At 49.3% G+C, this 27,298-nt stretch overlaps 2 protein-coding genes across 5 annotated transcripts in view; one reads left to right on the forward strand and one right to left on the reverse strand.

The window, feature by feature from the left end:
- KLHL22 (kelch like family member 22) overlaps nt 1-18,755 on the reverse strand; it is a 38,630-nt gene extending 19,875 nt beyond the window's left edge. Inside the window, exons 1-4 of one of the 3 annotated variants that reach the window (XM_034989170.1) lie at nt 18,684-18,755; nt 16,558-16,665; nt 12,911-13,176; nt 1,288-1,453 (exon numbers count right to left, since the gene is read on the reverse strand). In XM_034989170.1, the coding sequence (XP_034845061.1) occupies nt 1,288-1,453; nt 12,911-13,137 (393 nt within the window). In that variant the 5' untranslated portion in view covers nt 13,138-13,176; nt 16,558-16,665; nt 18,684-18,755. Of the gene's footprint in view, nt 1-1,287; nt 1,454-10,800; nt 10,914-12,910; nt 13,177-16,557; nt 16,666-18,683 lie in introns of those variants that run through there. The other 2 variants (XM_034989171.1, XM_034989172.1) reach the window with 2 other exon arrangements.
- Nucleotides 18,756-24,870: 6,115 nt separating this feature from the next.
- Nucleotides 24,871-27,298, forward strand: part of MED15 (mediator complex subunit 15) — a 63,484-nt gene continuing 61,056 nt past the window's right edge. For both annotated transcript variants that reach the window (XR_004676326.1, XM_034989173.1), the window contains exon 1: nt 24,871-25,021. Coding sequence is in view for 1 of the 2 variants with exons in the window: in XM_034989173.1 (XP_034845064.1) it covers nt 24,954-25,021 (68 nt within the window). In the remaining variant the exon portion in view is untranslated. The remainder of the gene's footprint in view (nt 25,022-27,298) is intronic.

The raw sequence follows: 27,298 nt of genomic DNA on the forward strand, positions 1-27,298 counted from the left end.
CTGTCAGATAAATAAATAAAATCTTAAAAAAAAAAAAAAAACATTGCAGAGAGGCTGGGTGGCTCACTTGTTAAGCGTCTGCCTTTGGCTCAGGTCATGATCCGGGGGTCCTGGAATCGAGTCCCACATCGGGCTCCCCCTGCTCAGCGGGGAGCCTGCTTCTCCCTCTGCCTCTGCCTCTGCCTGCCACTCCCCCTGCTTGTGCTCGCTCTATCTCTCTTGCTCTCTCTGTCAAATAAATAAATAAATAAAATCTTAAAAAAAAAAAATTGCATAGAAGCCCACTATGTTAAAAATAAAACCCCAAAAAGCTGGGCTGCTCGAGGTAAAGCAGGGGTTCCCCATCCCGTGCTGCCCCCACAATGGCCTCAGAAGTGCTAAAGTACTCAGGAGCACTGGCTCAACTCCATCTACTCATTGCATATGGTGAGCCATGGTCAAACCAACCCAACAAGCACAAGCCAAGGGTCTCCCCCCCAACCACCCATCTGAGAGGGACAGCGTAGGGCATGGCTGGGGCCCTGCCACACAGTGTGGGGCCTCCAGGCACCCCTGAACAGGCTGGCTTTCCTGACTTTTTTCTGATGGCCCCAAACGTGTTCTGACCTGAGAAAAGGTCAGGATAATGAATTCAGCATAGCATTTCATTTTCACTTTCAACAAATGTAAGATGAGACGTCTCTTCAGCCAGATGAGACCATCTGACAACGGCTCCTGAAAGCAAAGGCACGTGCAGGCCCGGCCCTTGCGTGACCGCACCAATGCCCCCAAGGTAACACAGCCTTCCAAAATGTAAGTCACGCTGTCAAAGCCTCAGAAAACTTTCTGAGCTCTGTAGGAAAACAAGTATTCAAAATTCAATGACAAAAAGGAAAGTAATTTCGAAGAGACTGGCAAGACCAAGTGGGGTGGATGAGCAGAAAAGGCCTGGGCAACTTGGGGAGCAGCTCAGCTTCATCAGGGCACGCGGGGCATCACACACCTGCCCCGGGGTTGGCCCACGTGTTGACATGTGGGATCTTCTCCGGGGCGGGGAGACCCGGGCAGAAAGAAAGGAACCAGCAGAAGAACGGAGGGCAAAGGGGCCTGGAGGTGTTTGGAGCTGCTCTGGTTTGGCGCCTAGGGCTGGCGGAGCCGTGCACCACCCGAGAGCTTCTGCCCTACCTGCAGTCTCCTTTGCTGCCTGGTATCCTCGTCTGCTGACGCCCCTCACGCCACTGCCCGGCAGACACCTGGGGATCACCCCCTGGGTTTGGGTCTGCCTTGCTGGAGCGAGGGCAGCCTCACCTGCAGCTGGCAGGCGGCAACCAGCGTCTCCTGGACGTTGCTCAGGCTGAGCTCCAACTCAGAGGTATAAATGAAATGCAGGATTTGGCACATGGCATTGTAGGACACGCCGTGGATCAGGACCTCTTCCTGCTCCATCTCCTTCAATCCCCCAGCAAACATTCCTCTGCAAAGTAAACACATGAAACAGCATTGTCATATCAATCTATATCAATCGTAGGGGCACCTGGGTGGCTCAGTCAGTTAAGCATCCAACTCTTGATCTCAGCTCCGGTCTTGATCTCAGCATCATGAGTTCAAGTCCCATGAGCAAATCTGTATCAATAAGGGCACCAGCCCAGGCCGCAGAGAATGAGAGGGAGCAGGAGACAGGCTGAGCCAGCAGTGATGCGCAACAGAACACTGGTTCGCTCCGTACTCTGAGCATGGAGTCTTGCCACGGAAGGTGCCCACCAGCTCCAGAGCAAGTTTGGAGAGCCATCCTAGAAATCACTGTCTGTGTTTCACGTGCTGCAGGGTGTTGCCCCTGAGCCAGGGACAAAGTCCGGCTTGCTTTCTGCTGCACCCACAATACACTTCCTGGACCACAGCAGCAGCCCAGAGCATGCCATGAATGAATGGAAGAATGAATAAATGGGAAGTCATAAAAGTCATCCCATTCAAAATACACTGAGCACCTAACTAAATGCCAAGTACCATTTAAAGTCAGAGGATTAACAGTCAAGTAAAGTGATTAAGACTCCTACTTACAAGGAGTTTGATGCTAGGGAGGAGAGCAAGTAAAGAACAAGGTATTTCTGAGTGAGGAAATGCTAGAAAGAAGCACAACAGGGCATCTGACCTAGGAGAGGCGGAGCAGGGGGAGTGATGAGGAGCAGGGACAGGCTGAGACAGAGCTGGGTGGGCCCTCACCAGCCAGTGCATGGCATTCCAGGTGGAGGAGACAGGAGCTCAAGTCCTGGGGCAGGGATGAGTTCGGTACACAAGGCAGCCAGGCCATTGCAAAGAGGAAGTGAGCAGGTGAAACAGGGCCAGATCCTGCTTCCTCCAGGTCAAGACTGAGTCAGGATTGAAATCCAAGCATAATGAAGCACTGTCTGTCGGGGAATTTTATACAGGAGGGTGATGTGAGCAGACTTTTCAGGCAAGAGGGTTCCTGCAGGCCTGGGGAAGGCCCGGTGGCAGAGAGAACATGCTGAAGGACAGAATCTAGGAGAGCCCTGGAGGAACCAGGGCCCTTGGCTGGGTTAGCTGGGCTGACAGGGACTTGGGAGGAATGGGGTCAGAGAGTGAGGTCGGAGTCACCATCACTGAGATGCCCCTGAGGCTGGTTAATGAGGCTGGTGGTCAGGGGAGACAGCAGGGCTCAATATGACAGCCACACACAGAGGACAGAGTAGCTATTTTCACATTTTGTTTATTTTTCAACTAGGTAATATATATAGCAGTACAAGGCTTAAAATTTACAACAGGGTGAAAGTTTCCCTCTGGCCCTCCCTCCTCTGCTCTGCTCCAGGCCACCTGTTCCCTTCGGCAGAGGTACACCCAAAGGCAGTCCACATACCTTACACTCTACATTACATTTTGACTTAACAATGCATCTTGGAAATGGCTCCTTACTGGTATACGTAGGGCTGCCCCTCTTCCGGTAAAGGCTATCATGGTTGATTTAACCTGTGGCTGCAATACACCTGGGTTACTTTTTTTTTTTTTTCCTTAGAGAGAGAGAGAGGGACGGAGGGACGGAGGGAGGGACGGAGGGAGAATCCTAAGCAGGCTCCATGCTCAGGACAGAGCCTGACGTGGGGCTCAATCTCATGACCCCGAGATCCAACTGAGATCTAACTGAGCCAGCCAGGCACCCTTTAAAGTGCCATTTCTATATTCTTTTTTGAACAGTCCAGATTCTTTGTCCAATTTCTATTAGACTCTGTCTTGTCAATTCGACAAAATCTGCTCTTTTTCGAATGAGTTGAAATTTTTTTTTTCTATCTCAAATCTTTTGATTTTATGATGCCTTTTGCCATGCAGAAGTTTGTCTATTTTGATTGCAGATTTCTCATTTTCTTTTTTGCCTGTGAGTTTTATGCCAGACCTGGAAAGGCTTTTCCCTCTGAGGTAACATTAAAAAACATTTCCCCGGGGCGTCTGGGCGGCTCAGTTGGTTAAGAATCGGACTCTCGGGTTTTGGCTCAGTCATCATCTCGGGGTTGTGAGATCAAGCCCCGTGTCATGCTCCGTGCTGAGCATGAAGCCTGCTTAGGAGGTCTCTCTCTCCCTTTCCCTCTGCCCCTTGCGCCACCCATCCCCCCACCAACTTGCATGGATGTGTGCACTCTCTCAAATAAAAAAAGTAAATCTTTAAAACAAAATTTCCCCATGCTATCCTCTATAGTTTTTTTAATTGTTGATTGGGGCATCTGGCTGGCTCAGTTGGTAGAGCATGCGACTCTTGATCTCAAGAGTCCTGAGTTCAAGCCCCACATTGGGCGTGGAGCCTACTTAAAAAAAAGAAAAATTGCTGATCCACTTGAGGTGCAACTCTCTTTGGTCATCCTGAATCCAGGTTCTTACAACACCAGCCGCCTCCACCATGCGCCCTCCACCAAGTTTGCCCCAATGAGATCAAAGTCTTACTTATACCTGAGGTCCAATGGTGGGGAAGTCAGTGCCATGTCTGCCCTGGCCCCCAAGATTGGCCCCGGGACTGTTTTCAAAAAAGGTTAGTGATGACATTACCAAGGCAACCAGTGATTGGAAGGGTCTGAGGATTACAGTGAAACTGACCATTCAGAACAGACAAGCCCCAGGATGTCTGGGTGGCTCAGTTGGTTAAGCACCCAGGTCTTGATCTCAGGGTTGTACATTCAAGCCCCAGGCTGAGCTTGGAACCTACTTAAAATTTAAAATAAACAAACAAACGGGCACCTTGGGTGGCTCAGTCATTAAGCATCTGCCTTCAGCTCCAGTTATGATCCTGGGGTCCTGGGATTGAGCCCCGCATCAGGCTCCCTGCTCAGCGGGAAGCGTGCTTCTCCCTCTCCCACTCCCCCTGCTTGTGTTCCCTCTCTCGCTATGTCTCTCTCTGTCAAATAAATAAAATCTAAAAATAAAAAATAAATAAAGTAAAATAAAGAAACACACACACACAGAACAGACAGGCCTAGAGTGAAGTGGTCACACCTTTTGCCTCTGCCCTGATTATCAAACCCCTCAAGGAACCTCCAAGAGACAGAAAGAAGCAGAAAAACATTAAGCAGAGTGAAACCATCACTTTTGATGAGAGTATCAACACTGCCTGATAGATGCGGCAGCTTTCTTTAGCCAGAGAACTCACTCTCTGGAACCATTCAAGTGATCCTGGGGACTGCCCAGTCTGTGGCTTGCAATGCTAATGGTTGCCACTCTCATGACATCATAGGTGACAGCAACAGTGGTGTAGCGGAATGCCCAGCTAGTTAAGAACTACAAAGGAGGGGCACCTGGGTGGCTCAGTCGTTAAGCGTCTGCCTTGGGCTCAGGTCATAATCCCAGGGTCCTGGGATCGAGCCCCATACTGGGCTCTTTGCTCAGCAGGAAGCCTGCTTCTCCCTCTCCCACTTCCCTGCTTGTGTTCCCTCTCTTGCTGTGTCTCTGTCAAATAAATAAATAAAATCTTTAAAAAAAAAAAGAACTAGAAAGGAAAATATTTCAATAAAGGATCATTTGACAACAACAACAAATCATTCCACCTGGTTTATTTTGGTACAACGTGAGGCAAGGGGCAACTTTGTTTTTCGAGAGGGCCACCCCATCATCATCTTCCGCCACTTGGGATGCCATCTTTATCACACACCAAGTTCCTGGCAGGCTGGTGTCTGTTCAAAGTCACTACTTTCCCAATAATGTTCCCACATCTCAGGTACCAGGAGCAGTCTGGATTACTACAGCTCCGTAACACATATGACCGCAGGGGAGGGCCAGTCTCCTTTTAATACCTTCTCAATAATTTCCTGGCCACCGCTTGCTTTTGTAAATTTGGACTTTAGAATCAGTTTGTGTAATCCCCCACCCCCCATAAAGTCTCTTGGTATTTTTATTGGGGATGCATTACACACATAGACTGATGGGAGAGCGAGCGAGCTAGCATCCTTGTGATGAACACGATGGGCTCTTCTATCTCACAAGCCAGCCTCTGGGTCTCTGTGGAGATCTTGCAGGTCACCTGCTCAGAGACCTGGCACCTGCATGCTACATTTATTCCTAGACATTCTACTCCACCCACACCCCCTCAGGGTGCTTTCCTGTGCTCTGTGGTACACTGACTCACTCTTTGGGGTGTCCATGCAATGTGTGGACCGTAACTGGATCCTGAATGGAGAGGGGAAGAAGGAAGGAGACAGATAACATTTTGGGGACAATTAGGAAAATTTGACTATGGACTCAGTATCAGGTAAAATTATGGAAGGACTATAAGTGTTCTTAGATTTATAATGTTACTACAGATATAGTAGAGAAGGCTCTTACTCTTGGAAGTACACTGAAGTATTTCCAGATAAACTGTTATATCCACAACTTATTCTGAAGTGAATATGGAAAATGCTAACCGATGAATCTAGGTGAAGGGCATGGCTGTTCACTGTACTGATCTTCCAGCTTTTCTATAGGACTGACATCTTTTTTTTTTTTAAGATTTTATTTATTTATTTGAGAGGGAGAGAGAGAGCAAGAGCACAAGAGCAGGGAGAGGGACAAGCAGGCTCACCACTGGGCAGGGAGCCCAACACGGGACTCAATCCCAGGACCCTGGGATCATGACCTGAGCTGAAGGCAAATGCTCAACCACCTGACCCACCCAGGTGTCCCTGACATCTTTCTTTCTTTCTTTCTTTTTTTTTTTTTTTTAAAGATTTTATTTATTTATTTGACAGAGACATAGCGAGAGAGGGAACACAAGCAGGGGGAGTGGGAGAGGGAGAAGCAGGCCTCCCACGGAGCAGGGAGCCCGATGCGGGGCTCGATCCCAGGACCCTGGGACCATGACCCGAGCCGAAGGCAGACGCTTAACGACTGAGCCACCCAGGCGCCCCCCTGACATCTTTCAAAGTAAGAGTTCGGGAGGGAAAAAAAGGTTGAAAGAAAAATAAAATATACATCCACTCCTTTTGTTTTTGTTGTTTTTAACCAAAAATGGATGCCTAATTCTTTATCATAGCCTTACTACTTTTCTGTAACACTGAAATTATGACAAAATAAAAACTTAAAAGGGGAAGAACTTTTAAAATGATGTCCTGGGGTGCCTGAGGGGCACAGGTAATTAAGCATCCAACTCTTGGTTCCAGCTCAGGTTGTGATCTCAGGGTCGTGAGATCAAGCCCCGTGTCAGGCTCTTTGCTCAGCGTGGAATCTGCTTGAGATTCTCTCTCCCTCTCCCTCTACCCCCCACCCCCGTGCACGTGCTCGCTCTCTAAAATAAATAAATCTTTAAAAAAAAAAAGAATAAAATGATGTCCATACCTCAAAACCATTAGGATTACCACTACCCAAAAAACCCAGAAAATAATACATGTCGGTGAGAATAGAGAGATAATGGAACCCTTGTGCACTGCTTGTGGGAATGTAAAATGGTGGCAGCTACTGTGGTAAACAGTATGGACGTTCCTCAATTCAATACAGAATTAACATATAACCCAGCAATTCCACTTCTGGGTATATACCCAGCAGAACTGAAAACAGGGTCTCAAGAAGTTATTTGTACATCCACATTCATAGCAGCATTATTCACAATAGCCAAGAGGCGGACACAATGCAAGTGTCCCTCCACAGATGAATGGATTAACAAAATGTGGTCTATTCACACAGTGGGATATTGTTCAGGCTTAAAGAGGAAGGGAATTCTGACACATGCTACAACATGGATGAATCTTGATGACATGTTAAGTGAAAGAAACCAGTCACAAAGGACAAATATGTATGATTTCACTTATAAAAGGTTCCTAGAGTAGTCAAAATCATAGAAACAGAAAGTGGAATGGTGGTTACCAGGGGCCGAAAGGAGGGGTATAGAGAGCTGTTGTTTAATGGATACAGAGTTTCAGTTTTGCAAGATGAGAAAGTCCTGGAGACCCCTTCCACAACAGCATGAATACACTTAACACTACTCAGCTGTACACTTTAAAATGGTTAAGATGGGGGGCATCTGGGTGGCTCAGTCGTTAAGCGTCTGCCTTCGGCTCAGGTCATGGTCCCAGGGTCCTGGGATCCAGCCCCGCATCCAGCTCCCTGCTTGGCGGGGGGCCTGCTTCTCCCTCTCCCACTCCCTCTGCTTGTGTTCCCTCTCTCACTGTCTCTCTCTGTGTCAAATAAATAAATAAAAATCTTTTTTTTTTTTTAAGATTTTATTTATTTATTTGAGAGAGAGAGAACGAGAGACAGAGAGCAGGAGAGGGAGGAGGGTCACAGGGAGGAGAAGCAGACTCCCCGCCGAGCAGGGAGCCCGATGTGGGACTCAATCCCGGGACTCCAGGATCATGACCTGAGCCGAAGGCAGACGCTTAACCATCTGAGCCACCCAGGCACCCCAATAAATAAAAATCTTAAAAAAAAAAAAAAACAGTTAAGACGGTAAGTCTTATCATGTGCTGAAAAATCACAGCAGGGCACCGACAGAGTAAGTGGGGGGCATGAACAGCACAGAACACTGCAGAATGAGGGCCGCCTCTGCTGCTAGGATATCATAACCAGATGTCCAATGAGCGCCCTCAGATGTACAATGGGAAACATTCCCTATGTCAGCTTGTTCAGGCCCCCAATCCCTGGTCCAAACCCTGGAGTCCAAGTATGTTTCAGAATTCAAGAGATTTCAGGGGCGCCTGGGTGGCTCAGTCGTTGAGCGTCTGCCTTCGGCTCAGGTCATGATCCCAGGGTCCTGGGATCGAGTCCCGCATCGGGCTCCCTGCTCTGCGGGAAGCCTGCTTCTCCCTCTCCCACTCCCCCTGCTTGTGTTCCCTCTCTCGCTGTGTCTCTGTCAAATAAATAAAATCTTTAAAAAAAAAAAAAAAAGAATTCAAGAGATTTCAACTGGAGAAACACTGCACCCATGCCATGTATGATGTCACACTCCTGCAGGGTCTGGGTCAGTACCTCACATCCAAACTCCTTAGTATTTCCAAAGCAAAATGTAAAAGACATATACTAAGTAGGATAAAAATAAAATTAGCCTCACATCAGTTTAGGGCAGGTTTTGTAGTTTAATAGATTTGGACCAAAATTTAAAAAACAAAAACTCGTGGAAAAAATGGCAATGCGGGAGAACCCAGCTTTCCCCATTCCCCCCACAAAATTAATGACTGGACAGCTATCAACTAACAAAAACAGCTCTGGGAGACTCCCTGAATACACCTTAGAAGTTTCAACAACACAGTGGAACAAAAAAACAAAACAACTTTCAAATTGCAGGGCTTTGGGGGTTTCAGAATTCTGGACTAGTATTTGCAAAAAGAAACTGTGTATGGATAAGAGGAACTTTTAAAAATAGTTACCATGGTTGGGGGGGGTGAGGTGGGGAGATGATGTGGGAGGACAGGGGTAAACTGGTGCCTTTAACTTTTTTTCACCAATTCAAAAAGTATTTTAGGGATGCCTGGGTGGCTCAGTCGTTGAGAGTCTGCCTCCGGCTCAGGTCATGATGCCAGGGTCCCAGGATTGAGTCCCGCATTGGGCTCCCTGCCTGCTTCTCCCTCTGCCTGACACTCCCCCTGCTTATGCACATGCACGCGTGCTCTCTCAAAAATAAAAAAATAAAATCGTTTTTAAAAAAAGTATTTTAGCTGCAGGAATGGATGCTGATATCTGTAAAAGGTCCCCTTTGAGTGAATAACATGGAACGAAGCCCCCCTGGGCTAGGGTCTGCTGCTTTGCAATACATTAGGGACAGGGATGGTAGTGCTGAGGAGCTCTGGACTGAGGTCTCACTGAAGGCTCCACACTGTCATTCACAAATGAGCTGCAATTTTCTTGTATCTTGGCTATCTGTCCAATTTTGATACCAGTGTTATGTAACTCTCTTTAAAAAATGTGAAAACTCCCAGGGGCGCCTGGATGGCTCAGTTGGCTAAGTGTCTGACTCTTTTTTTTTTTTAAGATTTTATTTATTTGACAGAGAGAGACACAGAGAGAGAGGGAACACAAGCAGGCGGAGTGGGAGAGGGAGAAGCAGGCTTCCCGTGGAGCAGGGAGCCCATTGGCGGGACTTGATCCCAGGACCCTGGGATCATGACCCGAGCTGAAGGCAGACACTTAACGACTGAGCCACCCAGGCCCCCCAAGTGTCCGACTCTTGATTTCAGCTCAGGATCTTGGGGTCGTGGAATCAAGTCCCCATTGGGCTCGGTGCTCAGCATGGAGTCTGCCTGTCCCTCTCCCTCTGCTCCCCCACCACAACTCATGCTTTCTCTCTCTCGCTTGCTCAATAAATAAATAAATAAATAAATAAATAAATAAATAAATAAATAAAATCTTTAAAAAAATTTTTTAGAGGGACGCCTGGGTGTCAGTCAGTTAAGGGTCTGCCTTCGGCTCAGGTCATGATCCCAGGGCCCTGAGATCAAGCCCTGCATTGGGCTCCCTGCTCAGTGGGAAGCCTGCTTCTCCCTTTCCTTCCGCCACCCCCTGGCTTGTACTGTCAAATAAATAAATAACATCTTTAAAAAAATTTTTTTTTGGAGACTTCCTTTCTCTTTCTCTGCTCTGAAAGTTTAAAGGGCATCAGAGTCTGTGTCATAAAAGGCACAACTCCCCAGGACATGTCTGGGCTTCATGTTTTTGTGGAGAATATAACTTTCTTTTTCAGGGGTGAAGTTCTGTCCACATATACTTTCTACAAAATCATCAATTTTATCCAAATTTTCAAAATCACAGGCATTGAGTTGAGTATAGTTGACTATCTTATAATTCACAGTATGAGAACTGAGGGAGAGATGTATGATCCAGGGAGGCCACATGCAGGACAGAACGCTTGTGCCTGACACACAGGGGTGGGGAGCACAGGAACCAGCACAGAAGTAGACAGGGCAAAGCAGGAGGGGGCCACGGGAGCCAAAAGATTAGTACAGTGGACAGTTATTACCACAAGTCAAAAAAACAAGACCCAAGATGCACGGTTTAGTCAATCCCTAAACCTTGCACAGAGTATACACCAAAGGAGGATTCCTGCAGGGGGTGTCTCCCAAGACAAGGGTGATCCAGGGCCATGCAGCTCTCTGTCCCCGAGGGGTCAGCAGCCTCCTGAAGGGAGGAGCCAGCCCTGAGAGCCAGAGGCTGGGAAAGGGTGCAGGACAACTAGAGAAAGCTCCCCAGAGGAAGAGGCACCTCAGCTGGGCCCAGAAGATAACACTGCGGGGCAGGAAAGGCAGAGAAGGGCAGCACTGCTGAGTAACAGCAAAAGTCAAGGCAAGAAAGCCTGGCCATGTCTGCCCTAGGCCACCACCGGTCATGCTCTCTATAAACTCCTTCTGGAGAATAGGAGGTACTTACACCATGAAGAAATATTTCACTTGACAGTTCCTAAAACCAAAAAATGAGAACTGGGGCACCTGACTGGCTCAGTCAGTGGAGTGTGCGACTCTCGATCTCTGGGTCATGAGTTCAAGCCTCACGCTGGGAATAGAGATTACTCTAAAAAACAAAAAAACAGGGGCACCTGGGTGGCTCAGTAGGTTAAGCATCTGACTCTTGGTTTTGGCTCAGGTCATGATCTCGCAGTCATGGGATCGAGCCCCAAGTCAGGCTCTATGCTGAGTGCAGAGTCTGCTTCAGATTCTCTCTCCTTTCCCCTCTGCCCCTCCCCTCCCACTCCCACTCCTACCCCCGCCACACACTCCCTCTCTCTCTCTCAAATAAATAAAACCTTTAAAACAAAACAAAATGAAAACAAAAACTGAGAACTATAACTAATACTTGAAGACGAAACAATGAAACAGAATCAGAGCTGGAATGGGAATCAGGTGGCTGGGGCTGGGGCTCCTCCTCTCACCAGGATACAACGAGGGTAGTGGCACCAATTCTTCCCAATGTGCCAATGGCTGGGATGGGGTCATGAAGGAGGCCACAGAAACCCTAAGGGACCAAGAATCCATGGGCGGGGGGGGTGGGGGGGAAGGAGGAAGGTCAGAGGCTTAGGCCCTCAAGATGAGAGAGTGAGGGGCACCTGGGTGGCTCAGTCGGTTGAACATCTGATTTCTACTAGGGTCATGATCTCAGACTGGGGGCGAGCGGGGCTCTGCACTCAGCGGGGAGTCTACTCGTCCCTTTGCCTGCTCATGTGCGTGTGTGCTCGCTCTCTGTCAAACAAATAAATAAATACAATCTTAACCAAAAAAAAAAAAGATGAGAAGGAAGATGGCCAGGGAACGGGCACAAAAGGCACAACTTCCCACATCACATGGCTGTGTGGACAATGTGTATACACAACTGACCACTTGGCCTTGGCCTCAGCACCCACAGGGACCCGAAGCCTGATGACCAGGCTCATGTGGGCTTCTAGTTAGCATTATAAGAACACCACTGGGGGATGGAGGGGACACTGAAAGTTTAAGGCATAAAGTGCCAATATCTTAAAAAAGGTGTGTATATGTCTTTGTGCGTGAAGAGAAAGCAAATACAGTAAAATGTAACAACTGGTATTCAGGTGTACATAATATATATATATTTTAAAGATTTATTTATTTGAGAGAGAGAGAGCACATGAGAGGGGGGAGAGTCAGAGGGAGAAGCAGGCTCCCCGCCGAGCAGGGAGCCGGATGTGGGACTCGATCCCGGGACTCCAGGATCATGACCTGAGCCGAAGGCAGTCGCTTAACCAACTGAGCCACCCAGGCGCCCCCAGGTGTACGTAATATTATTCTTTCAACTTTCCACAGATCTGAAATTTCTCAAAATGAAATGTTGGGGAAACCAGAGTAAACGGAAACAAAATCTGTTTTATACCAAGATATAGAAAATTCATTTTATAAAATGCAAGAGGACAAGTAAAGTCAAGCGTGTTGTCTTTTAAGAAACAGGAAAAAAGGTGGGAGCCTGGCTGGCTCGGAAGAGCATGCCACTCTTAATCTCAGGGCTGTGAATTCCAGCCCCACCCACACTGGCTAGAGATTACTTGGGGAAAAAAAAAAAAAAAGGAAAAAGAGAACATGTCCCAGAAGAGTTGAAAGAAAAACAGATTCAGGGGTGCATGGGTGGCTCAGTCAGTTAAGTGTCTGCCTTCGACTCAGGTCGTGATCCCAGGGTCCTGGGATCTACCGCCATCAGGCTTCTTGCTCAGCAGGGAGTCTGCTCCTCCCTCTCCCTCTGCCCCTCCCCTGGCTTGTGCTCTGCTCTCTCTCGCTCACTCTCCCTCTCAAATAAATAAAATCTTAAAAAAAAAAAAAAAAAAAAGTAGAAAGAAAAACAGATTCCAAGACCCCTCTGTCCCACTCAGTGTTGGTGAGTCACTGTAACAAGCAGTGGGAGCTCGGGGAGAGCAGGGGACTTGGCAGCTTCTGACTGGTTCGTCCCACCGGGTCACTGTGGGTGCCAACACAAACACCTAGTGGAGCCAGGATTACCTGTGCTACTTTACTTGTGAGAACATGTGAATGTAACTCACCTGAAGTAATCACAGGACGCAGCCAGCAGGATTCGATGGGCCTCAATGTGTCTCCCCTCCACCACCAGGACAACATCAAAGAGGATGCCACTGTCCCGGAGAGCCAGCAGCCCCCGGAGCAAGGCCTGCGAGTGCTGTGCACTCCGGTAGGTGTTGTTGACACAATGCGGGTGTGAGGGCTGCACAGGAAACTTGCACAGCTGGGTGAACTCCTGCTCCTCCGCCATCCTGACCACCACACCAGACCTCACCACTGCGGCTGTCAGCTGAAGACAGAGGGGACAGGGAATAAGCCAGGGAAGCAACACCGCACAGTGCACAGACTGGCCCAGTGGCACCTGCTGCCCGTGGCACTTGTTCCTCCCACCAGCTCACCTGGGCTTCCCCTGTGGGCTTTAAACCCACGAATTCCCTCTCCCCTCCCACTGCTTCTACAGACTTGGGGCCTCCTTCCTGAAGACCTGTGTCCCTTCAACTCCAGAATTCTTCATTAAATTTTATCTCCTTCAACATCTCTGGGAAACAGAAGGGTTCCGCAGACAGACTGACCTCGGTTGGGGCCCCAAGCCTACCAGGGACTCACCACATGACCAACCTGAGTCTCAGGTTCCTCAAATGAAAAGGGAAATAAAAGCACCCTGCCTCTTGGGGAAATCTAAAATTGGTAAACGATAAATATAAAGCACAGACCAGGTTCTCAAGAGCTCTTCCTCTCTCCCATTGAGAGAAAACAAAACTGGGGCACCTGGCTGGCTTAGTTGGTAGAGCATGCAACTCTTAATCTCCAGGTTGTGAGTTCGAGCCCCATATTGGCAGTAGAGTTTGTTTCAAAAAAAAGAGAAAGGGGTACCCGGGTGGCTAAGTCGGTCTTCGGCTCAGGTCATGATCCCAGGGTCCTGGGATGAGTCACGCATTGGGCTCACTGTTCAGTAGGGAGTCTGCTTCTCCCTATACCCTCCCCCCATGCTCGTGATCTCTTTCTCTCATGCTCTCTCAAATAAATAAAATCTTTTTAAAAAAAGAGGGGCGCATGGGTGGCTCAGTCAGTTGAGCACCTGCCTGTGGCTCAGGTCATGATCCCAGGGTCCTGGGATTGAGCCCTGCATCGGGCTCCGGCTCAGCAGGGAGCCTGCTTCTCCCTCTCCCTCTACCACTCCTCCTGCTTGTGCTCTCTCTCTGTCTCTGTCAAATAAATAAATAAATAAAATCTTTTTAATAAAAAATAAAAAAGAGAGAGAGAAAGTACAAAACTGGGTTCCCTCACACAGGAATGGATGCATAAAAATGACAACAGACTTGAGTGCTGGCCAGGATACCCAGGGGAGGGTCCAGGACCTGTCTTCTTTTACCAAGATTCTGAGAGTCAAGCACAGTAATCTGAACTAGAGCTGGTGCATTCAAGATCATCTGCAGCATGTTTTTAGTTCAAGGTTACTTTGTAATAATTGAGTATGTTCAAAACATGCACAGTGATTTGGGTTGAAGCCTCAGAAACCCAATCAGTCAAACAAACCTACCTCAAACACACTTTGGCCGTGCATTCTGAGTCAGGGGCAGCCAGTCCTGCCCTGCACTCTGGGGCTGAGCTAAGCACTCTAGCCCCAGCACTGCCACCCAGCCAGCAAGTGGGAGCTCAGGGGTCACCTGCCACACTGCCTGTGGCCACTACGGCCATTCCAATATCCCCTCCCCCAAATTAGTTTCTTCTCCAATTCCCTGCACTGTATCTTTAAGAGAAAAAAAAATGAAAGGAGCACCTGGCTAACTCAAGTCAGTAGAGCCTGGGACTCTTAATCTCAGGATTTTGAGTTCAAGCCCCATGTTGGGTGTGGAGACTACTTAAAATTTTAAAAAAGCGGGGGTGGGGGGTGGAGAAAAAGAAAAATAGATTCTACTATAAAACTTGCCAAACTGCAGTCCCTGGGTGGCTCAGATGGTTAAGCATCTGACTCTTGATCTCAGCTCAGATCTTGATCTCAGGGTTCAGAGTTCAAGCCCTGCACTGGGTTCCACGCTGGGCATGGCGCCTACTTAAACAAATGAACAAACAAAAAAACCTTGCCGAAATGAAGAGGCCTCTGTCCTCACTACTACAGCTCTGGAACACACCTGATTGCTTTGGACTCTCCGCTGCTTCCCATCCAACATGCCCCATTCCCCTCTGTGCTGGTCCCTCAGTGTGCCTCCTGGATTTGGAACCTTCACCCACCTACCCACTGCTTCCTCCGCACCCTGGACTGGCTCACACACAGACAGGCCGGGCAAGGGGTAGCCCCCATTAACCACCTCTCTTGACTTGAAACTCTGCCCCAAGCAATGCTCTCTTTTCTGATCCCTTCAGCCAACACACCCTGCCCCAGCCCACCCCTCTTTCCCAAGAATCTACCCTATATTCCCAAATGCACCTCCAGCTCGATGCCTAATCCAGCCAACAGTGGGGAGGGCCCCACTGGTCTAGTTTTCTTATTCATACAGCCACAAGTTCCACATCGGAAACCTCATGGTTTCAATGATCTCTTTTCTTTTTATACCTGCATCTATCAGGTCCTCTAGTTCTGATTCCTTCTCTCCTATTTCAGATGCCCATCCACTTATTCCTCCATGGCCACCACTCTGGGTCACCACAACAATGACACTCCCAAATGGTTTCCTTCCTCCTGTCCCATCCTCTCCATCTCCCCGGCTCAGGCCACTGGTGATCCCCAAATGCCCAGTGAGTATACCACCTGACTTCTCAAGCACTGGCTCCCTACTACCTTCTGCTTAGGTCTCCCCATGATCTGGCTCAAAATGCTCCTTTCCCATATACCCTGTCACTAGCCCTTAGATCAAAAGGGACACCTGTCATCCTCTAAACACCATCAGACTCCCACCTAGACCTGTCTCTTTATAACCCCATATTGGTCAAGGTCTAGTTCGATCTCTTCTCCCTCTGTCACTGTATCAAGAACAAAACAGGCATGCTCCATCACTGAAGCTGTTCTATCTACCCACCAGCTAGGGCTTTATCTCACCCACATTGCAAAACTCCATGACTGTTGGTACCACTTGTAACCACGTGACTCTGAGCACTTAGCTCATTATCTCCAAGTCTAAGCTTCCTCCTCAGTACCGTGACCACCAGGGAGTCAAGAAGGCCTCCTTCCCTAAGGGTGGCAGCGGGGACTGACTGCTCCAACAGACATCAACCCCACGTCAGAACTTCTCTGCCCCTTTGAGAAGGGATCCATGGCAGCTACACTTACTACGGAGTACAGAATACAGTAGAAGACTGCCTCCTTGGGCAAGCAAAGCACATTTACCAAGCACAATTTAAGGAACTAAGCTAGGTGCTGAGGGCAGTGTGAAGAAAACAAACCAATTCCCTGCTCTGTAGGAGCATAGCTCAGAGTGCAACACATTCAAGACCACACAACACAGCCTTGTTCATAAAGCAAGCATTGGCCACGACCAGTATGTCCATCCTCAGAGGAATGGATGCTGCAACACAGTGAGCCAACAGAATACTAGACAACAGTTAAAATGGGCAAACTAGAACTCAAGCTATAGTCATCAACATGGAGAAATCTCAAAGCCACGCAAAGGAAAAAAAAGCACACTGCAGAATACACATAATACAAAAAGTTTGAAATCACACAACAAAATACCGTCCAATTTTGCTTGTAGATAGGCGTTACAGTAGAACATACATAGGCACATTAAAGGAATTCAGGATCATGATTTTCTCCAGGAAGGAAAAAGGGAATGTTTTATTTCTTTAAAACAAACAAACAAACAAAAAAAACAAAGAAGACAAAACATTAGGATCTGATAGGGAGAGGTAGTAACTTTTCTGTTAGTATGAAATATTTAAAAACTAAATTCTCAAACTTATTTTTTAATATGTTCACATTCAAATTCAAAAGGCACAGAAAGGTATGTTATGAAACTTAAATTTTCCTCCCACTTATGCCCCAACCAGATCCTCTCCCAGAAGAAAACTACAATTCTACCTTCCCTAGTAGGGGACATCTACAGATTCAAAGGCAAATCTGGAAATCTACACCGTTTCCCCCCTTCATTAACTTCTGCATATGAAAACTTAATATCCCTCCCACAGTCCATTGTATGGATAACCGCATGTTATTTAACCAACCCTTTTCAGAGAGACATCTAGGTTTCCTCCAATTGTTTGCTTTTGCAAAGTTACACATTGAAAATCATTTTGATATGCCACATATGCAGCAGTTATCTGAGGAAAAAATCTAGATACATAACTGCTGGATCATTCGAATTTTAATGTTTATTTGTCATTTGAATGCATATTGCCAAATTGCCCTCCATAGAGGTTATACTAATTGATTCTCCCACCAGCAAAGTATGAGAACCTGGTTCCAACCACCATCTAGCCCACCAATAGCGTTTCTTTTTACTCTTTGTTGACTTAGATGAAAAACAGCATTTCACAGTGCAATTACGTTTTGGTAATTAACAAAATTTCAAAAAATAAAAAATTAAGTCAAATGCAACACTTCTTTTGTGATTCTTTCCCATGAATGTTCTTGGAAGCTCACTTGGTGGCACCTTCTTTCTCCTATTCATTTTACAGGGATTACTCTATCATGAAGTCTTTCCCTAGATTAAGTTCCTTCCAGCTCCGTAACATCTCTGATTCGACTCATCACAAGCAAGGCCCCTCGACTCTGTGCTGTTTGTTCAAAGCTTTTGAGGGGAGCAGGAAGGAAGATGTATGTCCCAAGTAGGTACAAACTGAAGGACGTAAAATGATTTTTTATGAACTCATGGATGTCAGCGTCAAAAGTATTTTTGAAGAATTTTCAACTCAACACCATTTACTGAGCAGGCACCCCTCAGTCCTCTGAAGCGCCCCAAAACATTGTCTGCCTTCAATGAACCCCAATCCTTGGCAGCATGAAGCAAGGTCTGCAACAAAGGGATAAGGGACAGTTGGGAAGAGGAGAGGAGGGAGTAGGTACTAATCTCCAGAATGGGGAGCCATCATAGGAGTGCCAACTCGGATGCGCTCTGGAATGAGTCTTCCAGAAAGCTGAGTTGGGGCATCTTGGTGCACCAAACCTGCGGCCAGGCCCGGCCTCAGGGAGGCCTGGCGCGAAAAGGTCCCCAGGCATAAGGCGATGACGACCCATCGACTCCGGCCCGCGCAAGATTGGAAGTAGTCAGAACCCGCGGCCAACGCTTCGGGACCCAGGACCCGGAGATTTTGCAATGACAGCGCGATCCCCGGCTTCTTTTTGGAAACCGCGCGAGCTGGCGAGGCTGGACTTCCTCGGCTGCAGCCCGCGGGCCCCCGACCCCCGGCCCCGGTGAGCTGCTGAGGAAACTGAGGCTCGCAGGCCGAGGTCCAAGGTCACACCAGGTGGTGGCAGTCCGGCCCCGCCCCACCCGCCTGTTGCAGGACCCGCCCGCGCACAGTACCGAGGGTCGCGGCTGGGAAGGCCGCGCTCAGACCCGCCGCGGGCGACAGGCCAGCCCAAGGGCTAGGAGGCCGGCGGATCCCGCAGCGGTGTGGAGGTCCGGGTCTCCGCTAGCGCCAGCTCCCCGCCCAGCCGCGCCCCCGCCGCGCCCCCGCCGCGCCCCCGCCACGTCAGGCCGCGGGACTCGCCTCAGGCCTCCACTCCCGCGCCTCCGGCCCGCGCCCGCCCCTGCGTCCCCGCGCCCCCCAGGGCTGCTCGCCCGGGCCCCGCTGCCGCCGGCCGCCCGCCACCCGCGCTCGCTGCCACCCGGCCCACCGGGCCCGCGCCTGGCAGCTCACCTGGTGCCGCCGCAAGCTGAGGCCGCACTCGCCAGAGGCGGGGGCGGGGCGGGCGGCCGGCCGCGGGGGGAGGGGGGCGGGCCTCGGCGAGTCATGTGACCGCGCCGCGCAGGCGCCAGCCCGGTGTAGACGGAGGCCGGGGGACGTCTCGCTGGGTGCTGGGGGAGGGGCGCCGAGCTCTGGCGGGAGGAGGGGCGCCGCCCGAGGCAGCTTTTCCGCGGGCGTAGCTCTGGTCTTAGCTTAGCGGAGCAGAGCTCGAGCTGCCTGGGTGACCGTGCCTCTCTACACCTAGCGTAGCTCCTGGCACCGGGCGGGGCTGAACGAATGAATAAGTGAATAAATGAAGCAGGGCCTTTTGGGAAGGGTCGCGCCCTGTAAATCTATTTCCTCCGTCCTTCTCTCGTTTCCTCTCTCTTTCATTCTCTCACTTTTTCGTTCCTTCGCTCACTCATTTTCTCCCTTTTCTCCTTTATTCCTTTACTCCTCATTACGTCTTTTACTCATTCCCTCATTTCATTCCCTCTCGCTCATTCCCTCCCTCCCTCGCGGTCCCATTAGTTCACAGTGCTTCTGCTGATCGCCTGCCCTCTGCTGGATGTTGGGGAGAAGAGATAAACTGCCTGTGTGAACAGGTGTTATCCCGTTTACTGAGATTCTGAAGTAAATCCAATTCCCAGCCCAAAGGGCTGGACCCAGCAGTCCGCCAGGAAGCTCTTGGTATTCATTTTTCTAGCCTCACCTGCAAGAGGATCTTGTCCTCCGAGGCTCATTTGTAATTGCCGTGTCCAGCCGGAGGTTCCAGCCAGCAGAGCCTCTTGATAAAGTCGGGATATCCTACACTGTTGTTTATTAAGAGGCGTTATGAAGTGTGGGGGAAGGATGTGGCTAGGGATGGCTCATGGTTTAAAAAGGTGTACGGGAATGAGGAAGAAAGTAAATGAAACAGAAGCACTGTCCTGGCTGATCCCAGAGTCCAGACAAGGGCCAGGAGAGTAGGACCAGACTCCAGGACCAGGGGTTCCCAGCGGGAATGGGCTTCTGGGAAGACTCTGGAGGAGGTAACCCCCTAGCTACATAACAGATGAGAACTTTTGGGGAATGGGAAAAGCATTCCAGGAAGGGGAGTGTCAGTAAAGGCATGGAGATGAGATCCTGCAAAGTGAGTAGTCCGGAGGCCACCAGAAGTTTCTGAGTCTGAACACTGGAAAGTAGACCCTACCTCTGGACGTACAGGTGGATGTGGCCCTGAGGGCAGCCTTCCGCCAGGCCTGGCAGATGCCAAGATGGGTTGCAGACTGGACTAGAGGGTGGGAGGAGGCTGAGTATGGGGACAGCAGTGAAGCTATAGCCTCAGGTGGGGACGGAGTGGGGACAGGGAGGTGCTGGCTGGAAACCTGGGAAGGAGGCAAGTTCCCCACTACACATGAGTGATGGGTGAAGAAGAGTGAGCCCAAGAGATGGTGGGGAACAATGAGGTTACCCTCGTCACAAGGAGATTGGAGGAAGAGAAAGTTTGGGGGAAGACAAGGCTCACTTTGGCCCCAGGCAGGGTAAAGAGACTGCAGTTGTCCAGCTAAGGACCTTTTAGGCTTGAGGTAAAGTCGTGGACATATCATACACTTTAGCCAGAGGTGATGCACTGAACCAGAACAAGTATAAGGAAAAGGAGAGTGAGTTGAGGACAGAGCACAAGGTGCACTGGTGTTCCAGGGGACACCCAGAGAGCAGGAACCCATAGACGAGACAGGGGAGGAGTAATCTCAAAGGTCCAATGGCGCTAGATGTGAGGGTGGCTCCAGAGGGGAGAGGAGGCAAAGCCCCTGGATCTGCTACAGGGAGGCCTTTCCTTGGAGTGGCAGAGCCAGCCTGCAGTGCCTGAGGTATAAAAGGAGGCAAGGCCAGGAAGACTGCCAGGTCTGGCCTCTGAGATGAGGACAGATGGGACCACAGCTTAAGAGGAGAGACTGAAGAAAGCACCTTCAGGGTATTGAAAGGAGCTGGAGGGTGAAGAGGATGAGGATGAGTGAAGGGGATAAGGGCAGGAGCAAGGTGGGGTGCTGGCCAGGACTGAGAGGACAGGACATTCCCCAGTGTTCAGAGCTAGAGGTACCATCATCTCAAAATATACCCAGATCAAGTCAGCAGCTTTCCCACTGGAAAATTCTAGAGGAGGAGAGTGGCAAGATAAGAGGAGGCCCCAGAAGGTATGGTGTGCAGGATCATCTGGTGTCCTCCCATGGATGTGTTTGCTGTCTAGGAGATCTTGCCTTCCCTGAGCGTACAAACTTCTGTCCGCTCCTTTAGGGCTATATTTCCAGAACCTAGAACAGAGCTACCACTCAATAGGTTCTAAGTAAATAAAAGTGGAGGGGATTGGAGAGAAATAAGAAGCTGAGAGACTGGTTAAAGAACTGATAGAGATAATGGAAGACTTTCCAAGCTTCAACCCAATGGAAGATATTTCAAAGGAAAAGCCAAACACACTTGTCTGCTACACAATTTGATCACAGACATCCTAAAAAAAAAAAAACAATTGAGGAAATGTTTGCAACAAACTCGAGAGCAGGGGCGCCTGGGTGGCTCAGTCATTAAGCGTCTGCCTTCAGCTCAGGTCATGATCCCAGGGTCCTTGGATCGAGCCCCACATCGGGTTCCCTGCTCAGCGGGAAGCCTGCTTCTCCCTCTCCCACTCCCCCTGCTTGTGTTCCCTCTCTCGCTGTGTCACTCTGTCAAATAAATAAATAAAATCTTTAAAAAAAAACAAAAAAACAACTCGAGAGCAAGTGGCAAATAGTATATAAAAAATTCACACAAGGGGTGCCTGGGTGGCTCAGCTGGTTAAGCATCTGCCTTCAGCTCAGGTCATGATCTTGGGGGCCTGGAATCGAGTCCCGCATCAGGCTTCCCTGCTCAGTAGGAAGTCTGCTTCTCCCTCTCCCTGTGCCCCTCCTCCCTGCTTGTGTTCTTTCTCTCTCTCTCAAATAAATAAACAAAACCTTTTAAAAAATTCATACAAAACAATTCCGATAGGTGGAAATGTACACGAATAGATAATACTCAAAAGAGAATAAACAAATCATTTAATACCTGAGAGAATCATCAACATCAGTGAAAGTAAAAAAAAGCAAATGATACAATATATCAGTGAATATTTTTACAACATATATAACAGACAAAAAATTATTATCCAGAATATATAAAGAACTTCTAAAAACCAATAGTCAACCAACTAAATACCTGGTAAAAGATATTTACTAGAAACTCACAGAAAAAGAAGTCCCAGTGGATATAAACAAAGGAAGTCAAGTTCAATCTCATTAATCATCTGGAAATGCAAAAAATACACCACATTTTCATACATTGTTAAAGGAAAAATCATTCTGAGACCTGTAAAAACAGGAAGGAAGACTTCAGGAAGACTATTGCAACAGGGGTATGTCAATAGGGAGAGAGATCAGGCTGAACCCTGAATACAACAAAGACATATTGGGGATTTATAGCTAAGGAGCCTACTAACAATAGACATCAGGGAAGGGGGATTCTTGCTAAACTGTCCTAACGGGCTTATCAGAGCTGGGGGATGAAGAACCTGACTAGATATCAAAGGTGGGGGAATGCTCCCTGAACTGATTTAGTAGAATTCTTTGTTAAGACTGAGTTAGACAGGCCAACGTTGAGGCCTAGTTAAGAAGAGGGCTCAGAGGAGCCCGACTAAAGTTTGGTCAAGGAGCGAGTCTTTGTCAACATCCACACGGCAAATATAAATAAGATGAGATCCAGTGTTGGTTGGTGAGGGTGGGAATGTACATACATTGCTGATGAGAAAGTAAATCGGAACAGCTAATTTGGAGCATACAGTGTTTTCAAAATATATCTGCAAATTCTTTGACTCTCCTCCCTTCAAAAGGTAAAGCCCAATCCTCCTCCCCTTGAATGTGGGCTGGACTTAGTGACTGTGCCTTCTAAGGGATAGAATGGGGCGGAAGAAAAAGCCTGTGGTTTTCAAGGCCAGGTCATAAAAGGTGTTGCAGCTTCAGTCTTGCTCAGTCTGCATGACTTGCATGTCATGAAGACATGCAAGCAGCCCTAAGGAGAGGCCTCCATGGAACTGAGATGGCTGTCAAAGCCAGTACAGATTTGCCAGCCAAGCATGAGCTGCACTGGAGGCAGATCCTCCAGTCTCGGCCAGGCCATAGCCTTCTGAAGTCCCACATCTGCCTGGAACCTCAGGAGACACTGAGCCATGACCTGGCTAAACCTCCTCTGAATTCCTGACCCATAAAAACTGTGAAAGATAAAAAATGTTGATTATGTCGTTTTAAGCTGCTTGGCTGTGGAGTAATCTGAATCTAAATAACAAAATGCATTTGAAACCCATATATAATATAGGATACACTGCAGTCACAGCACTGGAAAGGTATTTAGAAAAGTATTTAGATGTCAACCTAAAAATGGGCAAGCTGGCTCAGTCAGTAGAGCATATGACTCTTGCTCTCGTGGTCATGAGTTCAAGCCCTATGTTGGGTGTGAAGCCCACTTAAAAAAAAAAAGTTTAAAATGTGCAAGAGAGGGGCCACCTGGGTGGGTCAGTCAGTTAAGCGGCTGCCTTTGGCTCAGGTCATGATCCCAAGGTCCTAGGATCCAGCCCCCTCATTGGGCTCCCTGCTGAGCAGGGAGCCTGCTTCTCCCTCTCCGTCTGCCTGCCGCTCCCCCGGCTTGTGCTCTCTCTGTCAAATAAATAAAAAATCTTTTAAAAAATGTGCAAGAGAGTGGTGATGATTGTACAATCTTATGATATGTGAATAATACTAAGAAACAGTGAATTGTATACTGTAAAAAGGTGAATTATAGCTCCTTTTTTTTTTTTAATGTGCAAGAGGGATATAGATAGGGTGATCAATCATGCCAGTTGGCCTGGGATTCCAGGGGGTTGCGGGGATGCAGGACTTCCAGAGCTAAAACCCAAGAGTCCTAGGGAAACTAGAACAAGTTGATCATCCTAAATACAGAGTTTTTAAAAATTATTTTAATTTTTTAAAATTATTTTTAGGAGAATGAACAAAAAAGTTTGAAGATGTGAAAAGCTCTCCTATCAACACAAGACCTGAAACCCTGTGGACAAGAGGGGCCCCTCTGGGGAACCTGCTCACATTCTCTCTCCCTGTGCTCCACCTCACCCCACGCCAAGCTCCTGCCTGGGACACAGAGACAAGGGGTGTACACAGCCTAGCCTGGGCCTGGCACTTAACAGGCATCAGTAGGTGCCAGTTCACACTCTCTTAGGCCCATGTTAGTGATTGCCCACTTGGCACTTGTGGACCATTTGGACTTAGGATTTTTGCCACCTACCCCCCATCCCAAACCCCGGAGGTGCAGACAAGGGCCACATAGATTCCATCTTGCAGAACTCTTATCCTCCTAAAATTATTCTCAGGCTCCCCCACCCCCTTGCATTCCACCTCCAGCTCTCTTGCCTCCACCCAACAAGTTTGTGTGCCATTGGCCTCCAGCAAGGACCTGAACTATGTTCAGACAGGACATGGCTGTTGGGCCAAGCAAGATTGCCCACGTCCAGAATTTAATAAATGTGGCTTAGGCTCCTTATATCACCACCCCCTACAAAATACAGTGGGATCTGAGATTCCAAAAGTCTAACAGAGAAAAGCAGTGAGGAAAGTCTATCTGGTCACACTTTGGATGTGGCACTGTAAGGTAGTGGCAGGAAAGCAGAGCCTGGATCATGTTGACACTGTACCCTGCCCACAGTAGGTGCTGAGAAATAGTTGATAAATAAACAACCTCTCCATGGCATCCGCTGTAGATCGCTAGCAGCTTGGCCGAAGGGTGCAGATCTCGCGGAGTTGGTGAGGCCAGCACACAGTAGGGTCACACGAAATTGGGGTGGCCAGCGTGGGTCAGCTGTGGGCAGTATATCAGGAGTACTATGCAGCCATGGCTCTCCCACACCCGTTCTGGTCAGCCCGGAGCATCTGGAGTCCCCGTCCCGCGCGACATCCGCGCTGGGAGCAGAGCCAGGGGCTTGGGGTACGCGGGAGGGGGGCCGCCGAGAAGTCTCCCCGTGCGTCCCGGAAACTACATTTCCCACAGGCCCGTGCGCGCGACTCCATTTCCCACAATTCCCGCTCGGCTTCCGGCGCGGCGGAGGCGCCTCCGACGGCTTCCGGGTTCGGGCCTGGCGCTGCGGTAGAGGCGGTGGCGGCAGCGGCGGCGGCTCAGCGGGACGCGGGTGGTGGGAGCGGAGGGACCGGCATGGACGTTTCGGGGCAGGAGACCGACTGGCGGAGCGCCGCCTTCCGGCAGAAGTTGGTCAGTCAAATGTGAGTAGGGGCCGGGTTAGAGGGCGAAATCTCCGGACCTTCCCCCCTCAGCCCTCCCGCTCGGAGGGCGAGGCCCGGGTCAGACTCGCGGGAGATCCAGGGCGGCCGGACCCACTAGGGCCTGGGGGCGCCGAGAGGGCGAAGGCTCCCGGGACGCGCGTGAGTCCCAGGGCGCGGCTGAGCCCTCGGCTGTCCCTTCCGTTCTTGGCTGATACTGACTGTTCATTAGCTTTCCCGGGGCCGAACTCTGCAAACCAGCGAGCCCTGGCTTATGAGTCATCGTCCTGAGCTTTCTCATTCGTCATTTGTGTGCTTTGGTTGCAGACTTTCCCCTGCTTTGAATCACACTGAATTCGAAAAAGGAAAGGGGCAGCCCGTGTTGGCTTTAGCAGCAGATCTGGGTGTTTTGTGATTCGTCTTTAAGAAAAGCGCATCAGAGTGAAAGAAAGAGATTGGAGGGGGGTGGATGGAAGATGAGGTTGGGAGGCTAGGTACTTGGGGCTGTGGGCGGTGGGGGATGGAGAATCCACGGGTATCCTGCCTCCGCCCCCCAGTACCGCCCCAGTGTGGATTTTGCGAAGGGTGGCAGGAAGAGGCTGTCAGGAAGCGACCGTCGGTTGGGAGGAGGGAGTGAAGAGCTGGGGTTAATACCTCTTCCCCACAGTTTCAGCTGCTGAACCCCTCAATGCAGGGGCTGCCAGTGCGCTCTAGGCTGCATCTAGTGGAACTCCAGCTCCTCACCACCCACTGCTTGTTTCATTTAACAGTCTTTTACTGAGCTTACTGATGTTGTGCTAGCCGCAAATTTGCCTGAGACAGCCCCTGCCCCCAGGGAATGCGCTACCATAAAGGAGCAGTTACAATACAGTCTTTCTCCTAGAAAAAACTGACAGTTCGCTGGAGCAGGGCAGAAGGAGCTTTCTGGAGTAGGTGGCGAATAGATTGAGCCCTAAAAAGACAAGTAGGAGGGTGAAAGGCCATCATTCCAAGCTGAGTAGTAGGGAAGTGTGAACTCTCGCTGCATTGGAGGACATTGCTATAGGCTGAGTTCTGGGGATTGAGGAGAAAGGAGGTTCAGGAGATGGTAATGGAATGAGGGTGAGCAGGTGCTGACATGTTAGTGGTGGGAGTGCTGTGCTAAGGAGTTGAGCTTGTATTTGGCATGTTGCCTGCTTTGAGGTAGTGAAATGCCAGAGTTGGGAAGATTCCCGGAGTCCTTGGAGATGGATCAAGAACAGAGGAGAGAGGCCAGTTAGGCCATTATGAGTTTTGAACTCTTGGAGTTTGGGGACCTGTCATTTTTCATCCCTGTGTTCCTATTGCTAGATCACTGCCTGTCACATTGCTCCATAAAATGGTTGTGGAATGACCTAGTCGGCAAGAGATTATAAAGGCCTGCACTAGACAGTGGTGGAAACTGAAAGAGGAAGACCATTCCAGAGAAAGGGGAGAGCAAGCATAGACAGTCCTTGATGACTAAACTGGATGCAGGGGGTGGAGCGCAGCAGCATGGAAGGAAGGAAGTGGGACGGAATGCCGGCCGGGAAGCCTCTTAGTACAGTGGAAGGTGTGGGGTCTGTAGAGTTAGTGGCTCTGGGCACTGCTATGGAATAGTCTGGGGACAATTCTGCAGATATTGCAGAACCAGTGAACATTGTGTTGGGTTTTGGGGGGGGGTGTTGATCCCCTGGAGTTGTCTGGAGATGAAATTTTTTTTTTAAATATTTTATTTATTTGAGAGAGCGAGAGAACGAGCACAAGCAGGCAGAGGGAGAGGGAGAAGCAGGCTCCCCGCTGAGCAGAGAGCCTGACACAGGGCTGGATCCCAGGACCCTGGGATCATGACCTGAGCAGAAGGCAGACGCCCAACCAACTGAGCCCCTATAGAGGAAATCTTGAGGGTTGGCCCACTTCAGGGCTCAGCAAGAAAAGCCCTCAGGGCAAAGATTCTTCTTTGGGTTTTGGGAGACCAAAGAACCAGAAAGATGAGTTGCCATCAGAGGAAATTGGGGAGGGTGGGGGAGAGTCAGAGGGCAGGGGGGCAATTGAAGAGTCTCTGGGTGTCAAGGACTGACTGGATACTTCATAATTCAATTTCCTTCTGCTTCTAGGCAAGCTGGATTCTTTCCTTTATTTGCCAGATTGCTGCTTGTGTATTCGTTTTTCTCTTGCTGCCATAACAAATGACCACAAATGTAGTGGCTTAAAACAACACATTTATTACCTGGCAGTTTCTGTAGGTGCAAGGTCTAGGTGGACTCAGCTGAGTCTTCTGCT

This window comes from Mirounga leonina, unplaced genomic scaffold, assembly GCF_011800145.1.
Source record: "Mirounga leonina isolate KUSES-001 unplaced genomic scaffold, KU_Mleo_1.0 Mir_481, whole genome shotgun sequence".
Taxonomy (NCBI): domain Eukaryota; kingdom Metazoa; phylum Chordata; class Mammalia; order Carnivora; family Phocidae; genus Mirounga; species Mirounga leonina.